The sequence below is a fragment of the Anoplophora glabripennis genome, unplaced genomic scaffold (assembly GCF_000390285.2).
Source record: "Anoplophora glabripennis isolate ALB-LARVAE unplaced genomic scaffold, Agla_2.0 scaffold740, whole genome shotgun sequence".
In the NCBI taxonomy this organism is placed as follows: Eukaryota; Metazoa; Arthropoda; class Insecta; order Coleoptera; family Cerambycidae; genus Anoplophora; species Anoplophora glabripennis.
The window spans coordinates 161175-185812 of NW_019416832.1; the positions used below are offsets into that span (position 1 = coordinate 161175).

General features: G+C 31.6%; 1 protein-coding gene across 1 annotated transcript in view; it reads left to right on the forward strand.

The window, feature by feature from the left end:
• LOC108911399 (sodium- and chloride-dependent GABA transporter ine) overlaps positions 1 to 24638 on the forward strand; it is a 72648-nt gene that overhangs the window by 19508 nt on the left and 28502 nt on the right. The window contains exons 2-7 of the mRNA XM_018716332.1: positions 3174 to 3364; positions 5809 to 5943; positions 11885 to 12104; positions 12157 to 12424; positions 15241 to 15469; positions 20807 to 20919. Of these exons, the coding sequence (XP_018571848.1) occupies positions 3174 to 3364; positions 5809 to 5943; positions 11885 to 12104; positions 12157 to 12424; positions 15241 to 15469; positions 20807 to 20919 (1156 nt within the window). The remainder of the gene's footprint in view (positions 1 to 3173; positions 3365 to 5808; positions 5944 to 11884; positions 12105 to 12156; positions 12425 to 15240; positions 15470 to 20806; positions 20920 to 24638) is intronic.

A 24638-nucleotide genomic window follows, 5' to 3' on the forward strand; every position in this document is an offset into this window, starting at 1 on the left:
TATCAACGAACAAAATAATGAGTAAAAATTAGACCAATTTTGAAAATTTCCATCAAATATAGGTAAATCAAGATCCGGTAATTTAACATTAGGTTGTTTAACACGAGTTTGATTATCAACTACATCATGTTCAAATAAATGGTGGCAGATGGCCTTAAAATTATAAAATTTTTGTTTAAAAGTAGCTCGAATATTATTTTCTATTTCAATTTCCTCCATAGTTGATTCCGAAACAGATAATATACCAATTATTGTCCGATGATGTGTCTCAAATTTCTCTCTAATTAAATCAATTTCTTTATATCTCATTTTTAATTGAGAGTGCAGATTTTCATCTGTTAGAGCAGCATTTGCAATAGCCAACGACTCTTCGATTTCACTAATAGCCGAGGAACAAAGGGCTTTAGATTGCTTCATTTTATTAGTAGTCATATTTTCAAAATAGTTAATAGTTAGTATAATTTATCTGCACGAATTCATAAAGACTGTATTACAGTGAAAGTCTTAGGCGAACACCCTAACAAACGAGGATAATGTCACAACTTACCACTGGTTTCAATCGTCTTTTAATTTGGGGGTCAACAACGATTTCTCTTCAAAAATTACCATAGTTTTTCAATCAACGATAACAATAATAAAATACCACGTCACCAGGCCTGGTACTACGACACGTTCTAGTCGACTTCTGCGTTTTGGAGATCTTCGTTTTGCGTAGTTGCGACAAAATAATTCGTTTGGATGCTTTATCCGCGCCAATTAAAGTTATAGCAAACGAAGGATTAAAATAATAATGTTACAAGTTACAACTATTTTCCTACTAACTAATAATAATTTAAAACTAACTATCCTAAACAATTTTTAAATTGTCATAACGTCTAAATGCCTCAACAGATTTCAAGAAACGTAGACCCATTTTAAAGAACTATTAATAAAATTTATTTTTATAATATGTGAATAAAAATATTATTTTCCTGCGCAACGGTAGGCGTCACTAATCGGAAAAGTTTTGTAATTATTGTCTCAGTTTACTAATAAAGTTAAATGCAACAATATAGGTTTTCTTTCATGGCTTGATAGACCATTTATTAAGGAAAACAAATACACAAACCGGAAGTCGATATAGGTATTTTTTTGTTTTGCTAGAACATCCTCCTTTATTTAGTTTTCTAAATAACATAGAGTATTTATAAAGATTATTCTTTTCTTAACGAGGCAGGCTATGTCCTATGAAAACAGACAAATGAAAAATTATGTTAAACGAAATGTAACAACTCCTGCTTCGTGCAAAATTAGTGTCATTTGTGTGAGAGTTCTAACTCCATTTTTTTAATAATCTTTTTTCTTATTTTAATAGGTATAACATGTATGAAAGATGTTATTTTAAAAGCATTCATAATTTCACTGAAAATTGTTGTAAGTAATACGTCTCGGCCACTGCAATCTATGATCTCAAGACATATGTTAAGTTTCATTCGGGTCGAAATGTGCCCGCTAAACTTGATAACTTAAAATAAGAAAAAAACTTCCTATAGATACACGAAATACTCAGTTTCCAATTTTTAAGAAAGTTCTTATTTGATGAAACATTTCTGAAGACAACGTTTCAACAAAAGTAGGTAGGTATCACAAACTGATGCGTGAACAGTGCCACAGCAAAAAATGGGAATTTGTAGATGTTTTGTGTTTTGGTTGATTGTAGGTATGTACTTGTTTTTATGTATTGATATGTTGGCGTTTNACCTTTTTTAAGGAACGCACTTATTTTCAGAAACACCCTGTGTATGTATAAAGGGTGTATCATGAAGAGGGCCCAGTAGGATTATCTCAAAAGTAGTCAAAATTGAAATCTGAAAATTTGAATACAGCTGTTTATCAAAAAAATCTATTCAATGAAAATAGTGTCAACATTCTAGCATTTTCGGTTATATCGGAAATCATCATCAACTCTGTTATTTCAAATGAAACACTGTATATGTTTGCATTTTTTAATTCTACGGTAAAATATAGACTAATTTCATTGAAGGTAGGTACTATAGGCCAAAAACTGACAGTTTTCAAGTTATAAATTTTCGAAAACAATTAAGGGATGCAAGTGATTTTTGAAAACAGAATAACTTCGACATTTAGCTTTATTTATTAATGAAATTTGGCACGGATATAATTTAAAAGTAATGACGTTGAAGTTGAATTTTGTCAAATATTTCAAATGATATACCCTGTATATTATTACATTAATGGATGTACAATTAATTTACTTTAAAATGATACTATAGTTCCCTATACCCAAAGTTAACAGTTCTTGTGTAAATTGGAAATTATTTATTTCAACACAGAAAAACGTACGGTGGATTTGATGCACTAAAGAATTGAATAATAAACGGTGTCTGATTAATGAACTGTAATTTTTATTATCGTTATACCTTCATCAAAAACAATAATTCAGTATATTAAATTAAAAAGGGCGATGCTTTAAATAAACTCACCATACTCGTAGATTTTTCTGTGTTGAAATAAAAAATTTCCAAAATTTTCCAAAAACTGTTAACTTTGGGTATAGGGAACTATAGTATCATTTTAAAGTAAATTTAATTCTGCATCCATTAATGTAATAATATACAGGGTTTACCATTTGAAATTTTTGAATAAATTCAACTTAAACGTCACAATATTGGCCACACTCCGTATGAATTTTTGCAAATTTGACATAAACTGGTTGAATTCCAAATTATTCATGCCAAATTTCATTAATAAATAAAGCAAATATCGGAGTTACTCTATTTTCAAAAATCACTTACATCCCTCAATTTTTTTCGAAAATTAATAATAACTTGAAAACTGTTACATTTTGGCCCATAGTACCTTATATGAAAATAGTCTTGAATTTGCCGTAAAATTAAAAAATTTATAAATATACATAGTTTTCCATTTGAAATAACAGAGCTGATGATGACTTTCGCCACTTCAGGTATAATCGGAAATGCGAAGAAGTTGACACTATTTTCATTGAATAGATTTTTTTGATAGATTTCAATTCTGACTACTTTTTGAGATAATCCTACTGGGCCCTCTTCGTGATACACCCTGTACATAAGGATTTTTTTTTTTCAAAAATAGAAAATAAACTGTATTTTTATAATGTTGCATTATCGTATATTTTGTAATTTTAATTATAGGCCACCAGAAGAATACCTTTATGACGATGACAGTGACGACGAAAGTGTCGATGAAAAGGAAAGTGAATATATTAAACCTAGAAGGCAACACTGGGCAAATAAATTGCAATTTGTTCTTGCTTGTGTTGGTTACAGTGTAGGACTAGGTTCAATATGGCGGTTTCCGTATATGTGTTATAAAAGTGGAGGGGGTAAGTGAATTCTCCTCTTTGAGATTTCAGTCAAACTTTTCTACAGCAATTATTCGAATTAAAATCAAAATGAATAATAAAAAATACAAATCACTCTCTATTACTATAGAAATACAAAAAAAATTATACAAAATTTAAAAATAACATATGGGTAACCCCAATTAAATAAATTTATTTCGTTATAAGATTCCTTTGTAAAAGTTGTAGTGTTTAAAATAAATGTTTTTCCCATACTAAAAATACCTACTCTTTAATATGTAGTTATAAGAAAAACCTGCATTTTTTAAAACACTCGTTTGTTTGCAAGTAGCTCTGCAACTATTGAATATATTAATTTGAAACTACGTAAATATAAGCGACAGCACTACCAACGCACAAAAAAATAATTGTATGCTTTCATAATACCCGCGAATTTTAAATAAGTAATTCACGTTATTTTTGGACACAGTAGTAAAATACGAATTGGTCGACGTTGTGAGTAAAATCTCTTATTGTACACGGTGAGTAACTATCTTCTTATTTGATTTCCCAATTATCTAAAGACCAGTAAATTTTACGAATACTTTACAAGAATACTTTATTGCCAAAAATTGATTGTACAGAGTGATTCACTATATTTTGACCCCACCTTTAACTTTTTTGTTTTGTTATAAAAAAATATGAAATACAAAAGTTGCACGATTTTTTATGAAGTTTTCGAAAATGATAGTAGAAAAACAAATGAAGTCCAAACAAAACGGCCGCGGATGTTAACTTTGTCAATTTAAATGGAACACCCTATATATATTTTTACATATTTGGACGTTCCCTGTCGAACATAGTCATATAGGGTTTGTTAGGTCCATCTCTAACAATAATTGAGATAATATGAAAGAACAAAAAGTAGTTTTTTTATTAAAAAAATAAGACATCTTGTAATTGTTAGACCTTTTTCAGGCATTTCTGCCTTTTTCCAATTACGTAAGGATTTAGATTTAGTTGTAAAATATTTTGACATATCGGACATTGATATAGTCCAAAATGCGTATAGGTATTTTAACTAGATCACACTAATTAGGCCCTGAGAGGCCTATTTACTCATGGACAATGTTAAATGGTAAGCCGTGACAATATGACAATATTGTTATTATTCGACAGTTTCTATTATTATTTAATTAAAATGGGTTACACAGAAAAGGAAATATTATAGGAATTAATATAGAGAAAGTTATTCTCCATACTCAATTTTAATTCCTAATAATATTTCAATTTTCTACTTCTGTATCCATTTTAATTAAATAATAATACAAACTGTCAATCAACAACAATGTTATCATGACATTACTACCTGTCACTATCATGGTCTACCATAGAACATTGTCCATGAGTAAATAGGCCTCTCACGGCCTAATTAGTGATATTTAGTTAAAATACGTATACGCATTTTGGACCGTAATCAATGTGCGATATGTTAAAATATTACAACTAAATCTGTAAATCCTTATATAATTGGAAAAAAGGCAGAAAGAGGTTTCACAAAATGTATTATTTTGTTAATAAAAAACCTTTCTTTAATTTTTTAATATTATCTCGCTTATTGTTAGAGGTGGACCCAACAAACCCTAAATGACTATGCTCGACAGGGAACGTTCTATCCAAATATGTAAAAATATGCAAGGTGTTCTATTTAAATTAGCAAAGTTAACATCCGCGCCCATTTTGTTTGAACTTCATTTGTTTTTCTACAGTCATTTTCGAAAACTTTATAAAAAATCGTGCAACTTTTGTATTTCACATTTTTTTTATAACAAAAAAGTTAAATGGGGGTGTCAAATAGTGAATTACACTCTACACGAAATTCATACCCTTAGTAAACACGGCAATTTTTATCTTTGTCCATCAGTCCAATGTTAGCACCTATTAGAAATATAATCATATATGTTCCTACTTCTCAACATTCATAGGCGTCTTAATCATAGGCAGCCATGTTTTTTTTTTTTCTATTTCTATGTTGTGTTCCTTTCTTTTCTATACACTGTTTCGAGAGAAGCATATTTTTTAAATAATATCTTCCCTTTTTCATTGTCATGAATTTATTAGGTTATCAGAAACATCCGTTTTTCTCTGTCTCTATCTATTAATCCGCCATGTTGTTCATTGCTGTCCGTCGATTAGATGGTAGCTTATATTTCCCTTTATCTCTCTCTCTTCATCAGTCAAATACTAGCGTCGATAATAGAAAAAAAAAAATTACATGCATATTCCTCCATCTTAATTCTCATCGTTATCGAGCAACTATTGGATTTTATTTATCAATTTAAATAATTTGATTTTAAAATTAATTTATTTTGAATAAAAAAATAATAATTGTCGGTTTTACAAAATTTCCATATCTGATACTCTTCGTATAAGCCGGATATCAACATAACTAAAACGATATAAGTTTACCTTATTTTTTTCTTCAGGTGTATTTCTTATTCCATATGCTATTATAATGGTTTTTATTGGTGGTCCTATGTTGTATATGGAGTTAGCTGTAGGCCAATTTACAGGAAGAGGTCCAATAGGAGCTCTAGGTCACCTCTGTCCATTATTAAAAGGTATGGATGTATGTTGTATATATGTAGAATATAATACATTAAGTTAATCAGAAAAATGTGTACTTTGCTGTGATATTGTCGAAAATTATTAGTTAAAAAGATAATACTAACTAAATAAAATCACAAAAGAGTTTCAACCAGACTGCAAAAGAACCATATTCAATTTTTCCTAAATAAAATCCAATCGATTTGGAATCAATTGTCCTCTTAACAAAATGTTGATAAGCATTCTAAATTTATTTATTTAGAAAAAAGCGAAATCAACTTTTTCTCAGCGAAATATGGATACATATTAAATTCTATACTACTTTGCCCATTTAAACTTGTCTGTATATCTAATAATTGCCGAGATGCCTGTAGAAGTACCTAATCAAATTTAGTTCAGTCTATATACAAGGTGATTCTAAAATACGTAGTCAAACTGAAACAAGAAATAGAACATGCCATTTTAAACAAAAGAAGGGTTCGAGAACGTAATGAAAAAGATGTAAAGTGATAAAGCTGTGCTGCCAAAATGAAATTTGACATAGGTGGAAAAGATGTAAGGTTCTCATTATAAAAAATTACTAATAACATATCCAGAAAGTAATATATACAGCATGTCCCGCTGTAATGTCCGGAAGAGGAAAAAGGTTTTTATTTGTGGGTTTACGACAAAAAGTCATTCTTTGTAAAAACTCCTGCTTGTTCCAAAACGGTCAAAACTATTAAAATATTTGTCATTTTTTATACAGGGTGTTCAGTATTTAGAAAAATATTGTTAGTCGCCAAGAGTAAAGTACGGTTATTTTTGACAATATCGAAACATATTATCAGGGATGTCATTTAGGATCCACAAAGGATTAAAAATTTGAGGTTTCACTAATTTCTGTTGAATTTTTTTTAAACAAGGCGGGCACCTGATTGTACGTGCTATAATAGATGAGTTTAAAATGACGGATGCTGTGGCTATAACACACACGGACAAAAGAAATTGATATAAAATATTTTCAAGTTTGTAACTTCACCACTAGAGGTCGCAACTGCTATAGTGTTACGGAAAACTGTCGTTTTTTCGAAATTTCACTTAAATAATCTAAGTTGAAAATACACTTTTTAGATGCACTGTTAAACCCTTCATAAGTTTTGTTTAAACTTTCTTTGTTAAGTATTACCATAGTATCGCCAATATGAAGAACGCCATCTTGAATTGCATTTTTCGCTAATAAAGTTAGCCTGGCTGCCGCTATCTAGAAGTACTCTGGCACCACAGACAAAATAGCTATCGCCATAGACCGCTACTGGAATAGGCCAGCAGTTTTAAATTACCGAATTGCCTATAGAGTACACCACCAGCAGAATTTTAGGAAGAATCAAATGCAGCGGCCCGCATACCTACCCGTATCCTAGCAACATATAAACAAGACTTTGGTGATGTTGCCAGGCGTACTTACGGATTTCTTTTGTACACTTCTTTATCAATATCTATTTTTTGCGTTACTGTATTTACTTAAATGTATAACGTGTGTATTGATAAAAATGTTTTTAAAGAATCAACGAATGTATCTATGTAGTTTCATATGATATTCTGCAGCAGTCTCACAGTTAGGTTATTTAATCATAATTTCGTTAATTAGCTACTATTTTCATTTTTTGTATTGAAATATTGCAGAAAATATATTTCCAAATAAACAAAATTTGTAATGATATTTTAAACAGCTTGTAATAAGTATAATTCTTTTAATCTTTGATGATGATAAATCTATTTCATATCGGTGGGTTATTAGCACGTCGCGCGTCGGGGAATGGTACAGGTTTTTTTTTGTATTTTGACATCCACTTACAGGTTTAATAATTAAAGATAGAAAAAACTTTAAATACAAATGTGCGATTTTTCTTTTATTTCTTTTGACATCAAAATTTTCTGGCATAAAATATATGTTTAAAGTAAAAATATCATAAAAAAAAATTAAAATTCATCCTTATTGAAAAAACAAACAACGACTTTTATAACTAACCTTTACAACAACATCAGGAGAGAATACCTGAAAACGAAATAACATTAAAATACCTACAATTTGTATAAATCAACATGCAACAAATTGTGATGATACAGTTGAAAATATGTTTTAATTTATTATTTATTGCTTCAAAAACAAATTCAGAATTATTGAACATTTCGTTTTGTATTTTTTCTTTCAATGCTTGTAAATTTTGAAGTCTTTAAGAATATATTTTGTTGAAGTGTCCTCCCAAAAAAATGTGTAAAAGACTGAGATCGGGGCTGTTTTCTGGCCACCTAAGGTTTGTAATAATATTTTTTAGTGTTCATTGACAGGATTCATTTGTCGATATTCCTGAAGAACTTTTGCACATTATTGTTATTTGAATAATACAGTTTAATTACGTTTTATTTTAAATATAAATCCCATGTATTTTTAAAGGAAGGTTCGTTTCTGTCGTTTTTGTCTGATTGTGTGCGAGAGAGATAGAGTTATAGTGTGTCATAGAGATAAAGAGACTTCATGTCTTCATAGAGGGCATTTCTCTCTCTGTTTTTGCTATCTTCAGGCGTATTTGTAGCTTCCCCAGCATTTTCAGGACACCTATTGTATAGGGAGGGAACGTGTGGCCTTTTTAGACTTCGTTATCGAGCCGTGATGTCACAACAAAAACGGTTTTTGCTCGTAACTCGGAAATGGCTGGAAATATAAACAAATTTCCCCTTGGTTCTGAGTAGAGCACTCGATGGGTGATGAGGAGCGGNCTGTTATTGGGATATTTCGTCCTCTTGGGTTTCCTACTTCTTAAATAAATAAATAAATAAATAAGCCTATATTTTTAACCACTTTTGTTGGTATACAATCAAACCCATGGAATTCGTATTTGTTAGGCTATGAATAACATTCATTACATCATTCCTATTATACACAGGGTGAGTAATTAATAATGGTACACAGCTTACTGGCAGATTGTTAACGTCAAAATATAGTGATTGAGCCAAACATGCCTTAGTCAGTTGTTGCTCCTTTTCGCTCTACTTACAGGGTGTTACAGTTAAAAAAATATTTTCAATTTTTAGCTATGCTTTAAGTTTGTATGTATGATTGTAAACAGTGTTTGCGTAACGTCTAAGGGGCGCTTGTTATACTGTCCTATCAATGTAAAAACATTTCTAACTGTTTATATTTTACAATTTTGAATTTTTGAACTAGAAATTGTATACTAGTTACAAATCGATAAACTCAGCCGTTTTCGAGATACAGACATTTTAAGTTTTTGAGATTCGGCGGGATTTAAATTAAAAAAATATTTTTTCCAAAGTAGTAGGCATTGACATAATAAATTGACATTATACTCGAGAACTTTCTCGCACCGTTATATTGGACGCGGTAGCGAAGTATGTAGAACCTTGGCCTGCACGTAGCCCCGATTTAAATCCGTTAGATTTGTCTTTTAGAGCTATCTTAAGTCGCTATTTACAAAGACAATATTAATAGTCAAGAGCAACTGTGGACAAATATTCAAGGATCAGTTCATATTATCAAACAACATAGAACTTTATTTAACATCAGACAAAATTTAAAAAAGTTCATTGAAGTCGCTAGTGATTGCTTTGAGAATCTTTTATGATTAATAATTTGTTAAGATATGCATAATAAAATTTTCAGTTGCTGTGATGTTCGTCTTAATTCTTACTTCAGGCTTGGTATCTCATGACCTGCTAATTTTCTAATTTAATTCCCGCCGAATCTCAAAAAATTAAAACATTGTATCTCAAAAACGGTTGAGTTTATCGATTTCTAACAAGTATACCTTTTTTATTTAAAATTGAACATAGTTCAATAATTTCAAGTTAAAAAATTCAAAACTGTAAAAGACAAAAAGTTTGACATATTCTTACATTGATAGGACAGTATAACTAGCGCCCTCTAGGCGTGACCCCAACACTGTTTGCATATTCGTATTTGCCACCTCAACAAACGTAAAATTACAAATTTTCAAAATAATCGGTCCATGCATACTTAAAATATAGAATAAAATCGAAAACATTTTTTCAATTTTAATAGATGTAGAACGAAAGGGAGCAACAATTGACTGGCATGTTTGGCTCAATCGCTATATATCTTAGTATTATATATAGATGAACATCTTAACTGGAGCAACCATATTAAACCATGTATTAAACAAAATGAAATCAGCCTTTTTTGCCATAAGAAATCTGAAGGGTTGTATGAATAGACAATATTTACTAAATATATATTTTGCACTGGCTTACTCTCATATGAAATATTTAATAAATTTATTGGGGATCTAGTTGTGACTTTCAAAGAGTATTTATTTACCAAAAAAATCATTCGGTTAATATTTTCTTTGAAACCCTTGGAGTCATGTCGCCCCACACTTATAAGAGATCAAATTTTATCACTTCCATGTGTCCTCATATATGAGGCAAGTGTTTTTATCAAAATGAATAGTAACCTGTTTCCAAGGCATGTCAATGTTCATAAACATAATACAAGAGGGAAACACAACGTACTGATAAATAAATTTAATTTAACTATGTATAAGAAAGGGCCTTTCTATCTCTGTGGAACGATATTTAATAATTTACCGACACCGATACGAGAAAAAAGAAACATTAATAAATTTCGTAAGGAGCTTCGCTCATTCCTCTTACAAAACTGTTTTTACAGTTTGCAGGAATTTTACAATTATGACAATCGTTAAAACAAACTTTGTTAAATTGTATTTCAATTTTTATTCTTCTGTATTCCTACTGACGCTTCATNACGAACAGCAGCGTGTGGATTTTCAGTGACAGCTAAACATAACATTTTGCCTTTTTTCGTCACTGTCGTTGGCCATCCAGATCTAGACAGATCTCTAACATGTCCAGCGTCTTCAAATTTGCGTACTAATCTGCATACTGTAGACGGAGGTATTGGTTGTTCTGGATAATTGGCATTGAATTATTTACATACTTCATCATAACTACGGATCCTATCTCCATATTCAACCATAATTAGGATTTCAATTCTTTATTTCTCACTTAAACCCAACACCATCGTAATATAAGGTTATGGTGTTTATAACTGTCACAATGATATGCAGCACTATTGCATTCGCTAACTGTCGTCTTCAAAATAATGCCTAGCCGCTGTGATCGGGTGAACCTACCCAATCTACATAAAAACATGTACCTACAATCAACCAAAACACATTTTTTGCTGTGGTAGGTACTGTTCTCGCATCAGTTTGTGATATCTACTTTTGTTGTTATTTTAAACCATGTCCATTCCAATCGTTGGCTTTTTTCACACATGTCAAAGTAAAGTAGACCAAACCCTATATCCACGCATTTCCCTTCAAAAGGGCTATCCATTTATGCCTAAAAAATTAGGTAGTGCTATTTAAAAAAAATGTCGATGATGTCATAGGTTTATGAAACATAGCGTAAAAAAGGTTTAAGCAACGTGACAAAATGACAATTCCTATTTACTAATTGACGTGTTTTAGCGTTTTTGTGAATACGCAACACAAAATAAAATACGAATATTTTGCGTTACTTCTGGGACGCACTGTATTATAATTATTAACTAATCAACTATGAATACTTAAGCTTATTTCAAATAAAAAACTCGACTACTCTTTTTTCCAATAAAGTTAGAAAAAGATTTTCCAAAACAATAAGGATTGTAGAAATTTTGGGGTTCTTATTAACAGTAACTTACAGGTTGACATATTTGTACACATATTCATTAATTTTTGTTGTTAATATGGGTAAATTACACAGGCCGACAAAAAAAAATTAGTTCATAGATCATCATTTCTTATAGATTTATTATGCTGTTTTTGGGACAATTTCTTTTGGAATCTTTTTGCCTAAAATACCATTCCTTTGGCTACATAGGTACTTTAGAATCATTCTATGTATTTTAAAATACGTTTCCTATCGTAGGTACTGGATTGGGAAGTGTAGTAATATCATTCCTAATGTCTACCTACTACAGTGTAATAATAGCATATGGAGTTTACTATTTTTTCACATCATTTAAGGTGAAGCAACCTTGGGAAGACTGTAGCCATAGATGGAACACTAAATACTGCTGGATACCTTCTAAACTTCACAATCATAGTAAACCTCGATTTAGTCAATCACCCGCAGAAGAATTTTATGAGTAAGTATATGTATTTATACAAACTGTAAATAACTAATTGCAAAATTTGTAGTCGCAAAGTACTTCAGATTGGTACAGGAATTGAAGATTCTAATGTTTTGCGGTGGGAGTTAGTGACATGTTTGATATGTGCATGGGTTTTAATTTATTTTGCAATATGGAAAAGTATCAAATCTTCCGCAAAAGTTCGATACTTCACAGCTACTTTCCCGTTTGTAATTATTTTAATCCTTCTAATAAAATCTTTGACACTGGATGGAGCTGATAAGGGCATGAGATATTTTTTTAAACCCAAATTTGAATTACTGTTAGACGCTAAGGTAAAGTAATAATTTTCTGTTTTCAGTTTCAAAAAGCACAAAGAATACAGGGTATTTATGAGATTTATTTTTAATCTAAGATAAGTTTTGATAAAAGAAGTCGTTTGTTAAAAAATTAATAAGTAAAAGTTGCGTAAATATGAGAAAATTTTTTTTGAATCGCTAACCAAGTGTTATCATTTATTGCCAGCTGTTACTGTTTAGCCCAATATTTAGTAAAATCCTTCCGGGCTGATAGTTTTTTTCGTTAATATCATCATATATTAGGTATTTTTCTGTCATCTACACTAAATTACATTTGGTGAAGAAAAGTGCATATTAAGTGGGCGAAAACGCTGAAAATTCCGTGCAAGGTAGTAAAAGTTGTCCAAATAGGATTTTTTTAAAATAATCCGTCCGCTTTCTTTTGTCACTTCAACAATTGCGATATTTTAAGATCTCAACTTGCAATAATTTATATACTCATAAACTACAATGTTTCCCATACTTAATACCACAAAATATGGACAATATTTTATTACCGAATATAAAAAAAGTAAGGTATATCTAAATCTTAGAACCATTTAATTGTAAACCACAAATTCTTGAAACCATAAGCATAAAAACCTGACCTAATAAACCCATTAAATTAAAAACACAAATCTCAGACCATAGATTTTATTAGTTTAGATTTTTTGGGTCTGGGTTTTGTGGATTTTATTGATTTAAGTTGCATAGGTTTAGGTATTATAGGTTTAGGTTACATGGGTTTAGGTCTTATAGGTATAGGTTTAAATTTTATGGATTTACGTCTTTTGGATTTAGATTTTATGAGTTTAAATCTTATTGGTTTAGATTTTATGGCTTTGGGTTTTATGGGTTCGGGATTTATAGGCTTAGGTTTTATAGGTTTAGGTTATATGGGTTTACGTTTTGTGGGTTTAAGTCTTATGGATTTAGGATTTCATGGGTTTATGTCTTACAGGTTTAGGTTTTATGGATTCAGGTTTTGTTCGTTTAGGTTTAATGGGCTTAGATTTAGGTTTCATGGGTTTAGGTTTTATAATTTAGGTTATTTAGATGCAGTTTTTCCAAATCGTCGGATTGGCCGTGGAAGCATTTTTGCTTTGCCACCCAGAAGTCTGGACATCAATCCTCTTAATTTTTCTATTTGGTCTCGAATGAAAGATACAGTTTAGAAAGAATTTATTGATTCGCGTGAAGAGTTGTGGCAAAGAATACAAATCGCTGCCAACGAAGTCAGACGCAATCCTAATATGTTGTTTCAAATGTTTTGTAAAGTGCATTAGTGTCAACGGTGGATTGTTCGAACAATTACCTTAAATGATTATTACGTATTTCGTTTGTTTTTATAATTGTTGTAATAACATGAAGAAACACTTGGTTTGTTTTGCTTTTAATTTCTCGTATTATCAAAACATAGTGTTCGTTAAATCGATTTATTTTTCTCGAAAACGGATTGAAATACCGAAATGAGACAATAAAACGTAATTAATGAGAAAATGGTTGCTGCTTCAGGTTTTGAATCAAGTTTCATGGTAGACATACAAAGTAAAAAGTTATTAACCTAATTTTCGATAAAATTGGTCGTAAGTGGCGCCCTCTATGAGCAACGCTGAAATTGCAACACGCATTCGGGGACCTATCAAGTGTCCCCTAAATAAACCACACCACATATTAGTACCCCACACGTTTTGAAAATGAATTTCTCTAACTCTAACCCAACATGGATTTTCATACGACCAATAGTGACAATTGTGGCAATTGACTCTTCCGTTATTATGGAAACTTGACCCATCACTCCCTAGTATTTGTTCCAAAAAATTAGGATTTCCATGAAGATAGTCATTAGTACGCAATCTCTGAATGAAAAATATGGTTGAAATTTTTCATCTTTCAGCGTTATGCACAGTACTTTCGCTAAATTTCCAATTTTTCATCTATTACCCTAACAGAAATCTGAGGATTAACTATTGCATAAGCTAATATTGATTGAATCCGTTTCTAGCAGGAGCTATGTGGAGGGAACGTTTTCTTTTATTGGGGAATGTACCGGTTGACTTTTTTTACTCAAATATATGAAGTGTCGGTAAATTTTACCGGCAACGTTTGTCTGCCTATTCACGATGATAAAAAATACGATATACGAAAAAAAAAGTAAAAAAAAATTTTTTGGTTATCGAGTTACTTTCATGCCTTCAAAGTTGCCAAAAATAAAACTAATTTAATTAACTTCATAACCCTTTTACCAATTAAAATTTGGCACATTTATTTGGACTATTATGGCGCATTATTTCTTAAATCTTCAGTCAAATCGATATACCGGGTGATAGTTTTTCAGTCACAGCAATCAACATCTTGTTTTCATCGCCTAATGAACTCAAAGTTTTAAATACGGACACTGCTACGCAAACATACAGACCTGCAAATAATGCCATTTTTCTCAAGAATGGCTTTCTGTAGTCGATTTTTTCAAGGGACAATATTTTTTTTAAATAAAACGAGCTTTTCAATGTTTCTGCCCGTTTAAAAAAAATACGACCACTGTAAAAGTTTTGACCGCTAAAAGGGGGAAGTAACCGGAAAAAACTATCATCCGGATTTGACTAAAGCTTTCAGAGATAATACGCCATAATAGTCCAAATAAATGTACCAAATGAACAACTTTGAAGGTCTGTAACTCAAAACCAAAAAGTTTTTACTTAACTTTTTTTTTTCGTAAATCGTATTCATTTAACGCCGTGAATATGCAGTCAAACGTTGTCGGTGAAATATACAGGACACCCTGTATATATGTATAAATTTTAAATTTGCAGGTTTGGGTAAACGCAGCTTGTCAAACATTTAATTCAATGGGATGTGCTTTTGGATCTATGATTTGCTTCGCCAGTTACAACAAATTTAATAATAATATTTTACATGATACGATCGCTGTTTGGTTAGTAAACGCAATTACTAGTCTTATTGTAGGAGTATTTGCTTTTGCAACTATAGGGAATATAGCTACCGAACAGGGTACTTCGATAGAGGATGTAATTGATGACGGTATGTTTTTAGATTTATCAAAATGCTTCTATAAACAATAAGTTTTTAGTTTATTTGCCATTATTATTTTATTCTCAATTTTTACATTTTTCAATTATTGACATGATGGCCAAATAATTCTGCATAGTAATAAACTTTATGACCTTAGTCTTTGGTAGGACAAAAAATTTCGATTCAAAAACACTTAGCTTACGCAAAATGCTCATTTATTTTTCATTTAGAAACGCGATGTGCTTTAACAATTAATAAAAATCGATGAAAACAAAATATTCTTATATAATATTATTTCAAGGTCCCTCTGGCTATCCGCGGCAGCTGCAAGTGTGACATGACATGAAAATAATAAGTGATCCAAGTACTGAGCCCCAAGGAACTCCGAGTTCCACATTTTGTGTATTAGTATAGGAATTATTAAGCTTTACACATATTTTTCTAAGCTATAAATATAACAAGAGCTAAGAAAATTGCCTTGAAAACCAACCATATCCAATTTTTCTTTCATAAAGTATGATTTAAGCAATCAAATGCCATTGTTAACTCCAAATAGAGTGTCCTCACATATTTCCCCTTATGAATATTTTCATAAATATATTCTACGAATAGCGGTTTCAGTAGATTTCTTGGAAAAAAAAAACGTTCTGGCACTTAGTTAATATATAGTACCTACTTATTAAGATAAAAGATTTTGGATAAATCTGTTGGGACAGTAATTCCTCTATAATTTTGAATACATAACGGATTGTTCTTTTTATATAAATGTAACTACATCAGTCTTTAAAATATTAGGAAATTTGCCCTTTTCAACAGATATTAAATATACTAAAGATTATTAAATATACCAAATGTGAAGAAATATGTAGGTAAGCCTGATGAGATTTGTCAAAGTTTTTCTGATTGTGTGTCCTTTAATAGCTTATTCCAGTTTAATGGTTGTGTTAATAGTAATGATAGGATATTAGACTTACTTTTGTCCAACTATTCAGATATTATAGTGAGGTGTGATTGTCCTTTTGTTAAAGAAGATTTGGGTACATCATGTGTCACTTAATAATCAAATTGATTTATCTTACATTGAAATGAAAGAAAACTAAAGTGCCATATTTGTCTTTTTCAAAGCAGACTATAATAAAATTAATGCTGAACTTTGTGTCGTCAACTGGGAATTATTGTTTGATAAGACTATTACTGATAGAGCTATTTCTATTTTTTATGAGGTCCTAAATAATATTATATGGTTTTCTACTGACAAGGAAACTGCTAAGGAAAAAAGTATATTCCATAAATATAATAAAGTTGCTGATTATAATTTGTTTGCAAGTTACAGAAGCCAGTCTAAAAAATAAATATACATTGATTACAAAAAATTTATTGCTGATACGAAAAATAATATTATTAGTAACTCAAAAAGATTTTGGTCATATGTTTCGCATATCAGAAGTACAAATAGTATTGAAACATGAAATATTACAACAAAGTTTTTAGTATTTATCCAGACGTTGCTAAAGCTTTTGGTGATTTTTTTGCTTGTGTTTATGAGCCACCTAATAAGCCAGTAATTACTAATGACCCTGTATGTTTTAACAATGTTATTAATATTGCCTCTATTGACATTAACGACATAACAGATAAGATTCATAACTTAGACATTAATAAGGGTGCTGGGTGTGACAATATTCCTCCAATTTTTATCAAATCGTGTTGTAATCATATTAAGTTACCACTTTTTAAAATATTTAATAAATCTGTTACTGAATGTTGTTTCCCTGAAAAGTGGAAGGTTGGTAAAGTTACATCTATTTTTAAAGTAAAGTAAGTAAATATGAAGTAAATAATTACAGATCAATTTCTATTTTATGCACTCTTAGCAAAATCTTGGAATCAATTATTACGGATAAATATTTTTTTCAAATAAAATATTTATTAAACGAAAACCAGCATGGATTTTTTAGTCGTAGATCTATTGTGACTAACCTTGCTCCTTCTGTACAGTTCATCTCTGATAGTATGGATAAAAATGTTCAGGTGGATGCTGTATACACGGACTTTTCGAAAGCTTTTGATAAGGTTTGCCATGATACTCTGTTTAATAAGCTTCGATGTGTTGGTGTGTTTGGCAACCTTCTGGCGTGGATTAAATCGTATTTAACCAATCGTTCTCAGTACGTTATGATTATGAATTGTAGCTCTGATATTAGCAAAGTTACGTCGGGTGTTCCTCAAGGTAGTCATATAGGTCATACAAGTCATATAGATTCTTTACTGTTTTCTATATTATAAATAATATATCTAATTGCTTTAAGCATTGTCATTTCTCGATTTACGCTAATGGCCTTAAGATTTTCAAATAAATGTCAAGTGATACTGATGTTGTTGAATTTCAGGAAGATATTCATGTGTATCATTTTTGTAAGTCTAATTAGTTATTTATTAATGATAAGAAATGCAGTCATATTTCTTTCACTAGAAATAGTCATACTTTTCAGTCACTTTATTATTGGTTCTAATATTGTTGAGAAAGCTTATAGTATTAAGGATNGTTCCAGCCATTTCACATTGTGTTAATTTTTTTTAACACATTGTGTCACAAATATGAGCACTACCAATGGCATCCATGATCGTGATATGCAAAACTTGTGTCAATAATTATTTAACCTAACTAAAGAAATCAACAATAAGAGAGCAGTACCCATCTAAGGATACCCAACCTGTATAATACAATGTTTTTAAATATAGGTGTTTCTATCGTACCAAACTGGATGTCGACGCACAAATCTAAAGACATTAATTTCAAGTTTTTGAATTCTTCCATTCCAAGCTGATATAAAATAAATAATTAATTAGGTAAATTCATAGTTTTAATTCTAACTTGATTTATTTTATTTAGCATTTATCACAAATGTGATTTCCAAACAAAAGATAAGTTCCATGTCTCTTTAATTACACAATTGAATGCATCGAATTTATATGGCACTTATCATTTGGCAACAACGCCACCGCTAGAACTGCCGCCTATTACCAAGTAGAAGAGTTACCACGCTAAATTTTATAGCTGGAAGCTGGCTAAGGAAACCCTGCATCCATTTTAGGCTGCCAATTACCATCATTTAACAAGCAGTCTGTGGCGATAAGCTATATTGTCTGAGCTGGCACTGTGAATATTTCCTCGAGAATCGAATATGTCCACTATAGTAGCAGTGGATAGCAATACTGTTGTTTTAAAGTTATCGACATTAACAAAAACATTAGCCGGTATTGATGTAACTACTTCGGATTAATATTTGTTACGACAGATTAGCGGTTTTTACTTGTGGTGTTTCTATATCGGAAGCTTCTTGTTTAAAGTGTAACAATGTGTGATGATGTTCATTACAAAATTTACAAATCGATATAGATTTACAAAGTTTCTTTGTTTTTTGTATATACAACAAAAGATGAAGCCGATCTATTCCGTTCTGTAAATTTTACATTCGGTTTATTAAATGACGATTGTGTTTTTTTATTTTTCGGCATTATAAGAGCAACTGTATCTAAAGCTGAACATTGATAATATAAGAACTTTTGCAAATCCTCGAAAGAGGGAAATTCAGACTGGTTCTGTTTCGAATTACTATGCAATTCATAGCGAGTTACGGTAGCAACATCAAGCTTTTGAATTAATAAATGATATAGAATAAAATCCCATTCCTTTACCGGAAGGCCAAGANTATTATTATTATTATTTTCTGACGTTAACAATCTGCTCTTAAGCTGTGTACCATTATTAATGATTCACCCTGTATACATATATAAGTTTGTTTGTTACTGAAGATTGGTTGGAAATCAGTACAATAGCTTTAGCTTCGAAAATAAAATAATTTACAAAAGCATTTCTTAAAATATCAGCTTCATTATTATCAGTATACGGGTGTTCTCAAAGTTGAGTAATTTATTTTAACAGCTGGTAAAACTCATAAAAAAGTCGATTTACTAAAAATCTTTTATATAAAAGTTGTAAATAAAGCAATTATTAACAATTTTATTTAAAAAATTGAAATTTAAAAACTATAATACAAACCCTATTATACGAAGAGGTCACGCTCCTCCACACGAAATGGTGGAGTACGAGGAAGAAATTTCAGAAATTGTTGAAAACGACCCAATAAGGAGGACTAGGTACATGTTAGTAAACAAACAATTTATCTTCCAGCGTGACTTCCTCGTTGTTCCTTTAATTACCCTATGTCGTGGAGTCTTATAACTAAATTTACAAACATCCGCAGTGCCGGATAATTTCATAAAGGAAACCTTTCCGCGAAAATGCGACTGCATTTTGTTGACACTCCCCGTAAGTTAATATTATGTTCACTAGTTCATTGTTTTCATAAACATGTGCCATTTTTATTGCAGAAAACCAAATGAAAAATAATATCACGCACTACTGTACGAATTATTTAGCCCTGTCAAATCGAAAAGCGTGCTCAAAACCGCGCAACTACAAAAAAAAAAAAAGATCAGTAGTAAACAGACAATTTATGTTTTTGCAAAGAAGTGATCGAAAATGACAATAAATCAGTTTGTATTATAAAGTTTTTAAATTTCAATTTTTTAAAATAAAATTGTTAATTACTTTATTTAACTTTTATATTAAAGATTTTTGTTAAATCGACTTTTTTTATGAGTTCTATCAGCTGTTAAAATAAATGACTCAACTTTGAGAACACCCTGTATATCTCAGTGCACAAGATTTCCTTTATTCTGCCATTATTTTTTCCTAACTAATTTCCATATGTATGTTTGTTTTTGGAATGAGTTTTTATTTTCAACCATATTTTCGTAGAATTATTTTTACAGTTAAAAAATGATTTTTTATAAACCGAACTTGCAGGCGAACTGAAGAACTTAAAAATATGTTTTCTGGGGGACGTTTTGGTGAACAATTCTTGAGATTTGGCCAACGTTATTTTGTTATTTGGACACCTGAATCTATTGCAGATTGGTTCATTATAGCGACAAAGTACAGAAGCTCTATTATTATTTGTGTGTATTTGTGTATACAAAAAATGTTCAAATAAAAGTTGGATAGGCTTGTTATTATTATTTATTTCCATTAATTAAGTACATACTGCACACTATTCATTAAATATCATTTTCATCTAACGACTTTTTCGAACTTCAGACTGGTATATTTTATGCCTAGGAAAACTAAAATTAAGACTTAGAATTGCGCAAGTGGCGTAAAGTTGAGGTAAAAAAGTCATTCCTTCCCTATGTCTACAACCCCGTATTATATCAATTTGCTAGGATAGTACTAAATTATGCAGTTGGCTTTGTAATAATAATACTTTTTTCTTTTTTTAGGACCAGGTTTAATCTTCGTGGTTTATCCTCAAGCAATAGCAAAGATGCCAGCATCACAATTATGGGCTGTGTTCTTTTTCTTCATGTTAATCTGTTTAGCACTAAATAGCCAGGTAAATAATCCCATTTTAATCGATAAACATGAATATCTCGTCAGTGAAGCCTCCAATCCTAAAATGACATAATGAAAGTTGTTCAGTTCATTGAGGGAAAGCGGTTTCTGATTTTGAATTTGACCTTAACCGTGACCTTGAAAGTCAATTGAAAGGCAATTTCAAGGTCAAGATCATAGTGAGTTCAAAGGATTCATCACCCCTGAAGCAACCTCGGAATAAGATGTGTCGATGTGATTTTTATCAAAGTACTCTATCATGATCTTGTAATTGGCCTCGACCTTGGGGTTCAAGATCGTTTGAAGGTCGACTACAGAAATAGGCATTGATAACCTCTATAAATGTTTTTAAGGATGTTCGGAATCATGGATCGATGATCTTGGATTTAATCTTGAAAGTCATTTGAAGGTTGCCTTTGCTTCTTTTTATATTGTTATCTGTATTCCTGAAACTGAATCCTGAAAAAGCGGTAAATTTTATACCCGAATACGTGACAGAGTAGTATCAGGTCAACCTAAAAATTCATTTGAAGATCAAATCAAGAGTTAACCCTGGAATAGTAACGAAATGACGTAATTCAATGGTCTACAAATAGTGGTGTGATATTTTTAATTTTTTTTTTTTTTTTTCATCTCAATTGTTCAGATTGAGTTCATTTCGATGGTATTCCAGGGTTAACTCTTGATTTAATCTTTAAATTAACTTTCAATTTGATCCCTCAGGAATACAGGTTTCGAGATATAATAAAAGATAGTTCAACTGGAGAAATTTTACAATCACATACAACACCCGTGGAAGCCTAAGAACTAGCATAATAAACCTTTACGGGGATGATATTGTGCCCAAAACCAAGAAGTTAGAAAAGCTACGATCAAAGAGGAACAAACTACTGTGCAATCTCACATCCCTGCAACGCTGCCGAGACGAAAACATCATACCAAATTGCATGAAGTTAAGTTTCCATAAGAAGAATAACCAGACGAACAATATCCTGAGAAGAGCAAGCCTAACTTTGCTCAGAGAAACCATCCACGATACGAGAACGGAACTAAATCAAGTCAATATGGACCTTTATGAAATCCATTTGACGCTAAGCAATAGTCTCCACCCAACATTATTGACCATGTTAGACAATCTCGCTGAGTTTAGAGCAGAAACCGATGCAGAACTAACAGGAAACAAACAGAAAAAGAAATTTGAGAGACTTCAACAGGAATAGCTCCCTAAAAAGAGAAACACGCCAGGACTAAATACCGATAAAATTGTTAACAATGTCTCCAAAATGGTCCTTGACGAAGACTCAAAAAGTGTGCTGGCAAATGATTTTAACTATGCTGTAACACCAACACATATTCCAGTGGGAAACATATGCGGAGTGGCAGCATCTATTGAGAACATGAACACCAATATCGCAGAAACTATCCGACAAGATATGTCCCAAATACTGAGAAGAGCTAAGTCGCTAAAAAAGAATCTTACGAGAGATGAAACACAAGCCCTACGTAATCAACAAAATAACACCGATATACTCATCCTTTCAGCTGATAAGGAAAATGCAACCGTCATAATGGACACTCAAGAAAATTATAGGAAGATCATGGCTTTACTTATCGACCCAGCATACGAACCTATCTCCACAGACTTTACTACATACTTTGTGAAGGCCACAAAAAAAACTAAAATTAAAGCATCAAACATCAGACAAGAACAACAACTGCAACTTATCCCAAAAGAGAAATCATCGATGTGCCAAAAATTTATGTATTACCTAAAATCCACAGAGGAGTGCCCTTAAGACCCATCGTAGGTTTCATTGGATCACCATTACAACATGTGGCAAGATTCCTGGCTAAACAATTACAACCATACGCTGAAGAAGCGAAATCTTACGTCAAGAACGCAAACCACTTCATCGAGCGTATTAGAAACGTAAAAGTGGATCCAGGACATCTGCTAGTAAGCTTTGATGTAGTGTCCCTATTTAACATTTCAGTGAAACGAGCACTTGACATGATCCAGATGATCTAGTGGAATTGACGAAACTGCCTGAAGAACGCTTACTTTGTCTACAAAAACCAAAAGTATAGGCAAATAGAAGGAGCACCGATGAACTCGCCTTTGTCGCCAGTCATAGCCAACCTATTCATGGAGGAATTAGAAAAACGGGCAATAGAAGCAGCAGAATATAAACTATCTATGTGGCTGAAATATGTCGATGACACCTTTGTCGTATGGATACATGGAGAAGAGAAATTACAAGAATTCTTAATTCATCTGAACAACAGACACCCAAAAATCAAGTTTACCGTGGAACTGGAAAAGGACCAACAGCTATATGTATTTATAAAGAAAAAAGAACATGAAGATCTAGGCTATACGGTATATAGGAAACCAACACACTAATGACAAGGTCAGAACGACTCTCTGACAACGACCACAAAGAAGAGGAAATTAAAAACATGAAATTAGCCTTATAGCAAAATGGTTTCTCTAGTAACAACATTAAGAGGGCTTTAAGACCCAGACGAAACAAAGAACAGAAGAAAGAAGATAAACCAATAGCCAAAGCTCTTCTGCCATACGTTAAGCGATCTAACTACAAAATAAGCAGGGTTTTAAAGAAACATAAAATAGAAACCATCTTCAACAAGGAAAGGAAGATTGGCAATATGCTACCATCAGCCAAAAAAAACATTCCTTTAGAAGACTAAGGAGTATGTGAAAAGACGTACATTGGACAAACTAACGGAAAAATTCAAACCCGGAAAGAAGAACATCGGAATGCTGTCCAGAAAAATAAAAAAACTTCATCATTAGCTCAACATGCAAAAAAACTGGCCACCAGATTGATTTCGAAAATACTAAGGTACTAACAAGAATGGAGCATCGTGTAAAAAGAATAATTAGAGTGGCAATCGAAATTGAAAAACATCCTCAAAATCTCAACACACGCGATTATACTCAAAGATTGCCAACAGCTTGGAAGCCTGTTCTGCAAATTAAGAAGATCAATAAACCAGTGTATTACTGGCTTATTGAATAACTAGATGGATTTCACAGGGTCTAACGACACTTACAGTGTACGATAATTCAATAAACAAATAAATCTAAATAAAAAATTTAGATAAATTTGGAACGATTACACTGAAGATGAATTTTTCGAGACAAAACGTCTGAATCTGGTTCGAGCTGAGGCAGTACAGTATTGGGGGTCATGAGACGTTTCAAAAATGTAATAAAATTTCTAGGGTCGTATTTAAAAAATGAAGTTGATGATGGTCCTGGAGAGACGAAACGTTATATATAAAAATTGATTATGCCATTCGATAAGAGTGGCCACGAGAAAATCTTCTTCTTTTTTCAGTATCACCTCAAACAAGGTTGAACTTTAAACAAAAACGGATTTCCAAAATTTCGTTTATTTTCAGATATTTGGAAAACTAATCATGCTAGCCTTGATTTTTTAGAGGCATAATGTTGGTCTCTTACCGTTTCCGAGATCCCTGTAATGAGAACCGAATTTGTAATAGCCTGTATATTCAATCTCAATCCCCTTCCCCCATAACCGTACAGGGTGTTTCTGAAATAGGGTTCCAAACTTCTGCTGCCTTTATAACTCACTAAAATAAGCCAAAAAGTTCCTATTAACATGTGCCCTAAAACGCACCCTTAGGAAGTTATATGCCCTTAAAAGGGCTCAAACAAAACTGTTTTTTTTT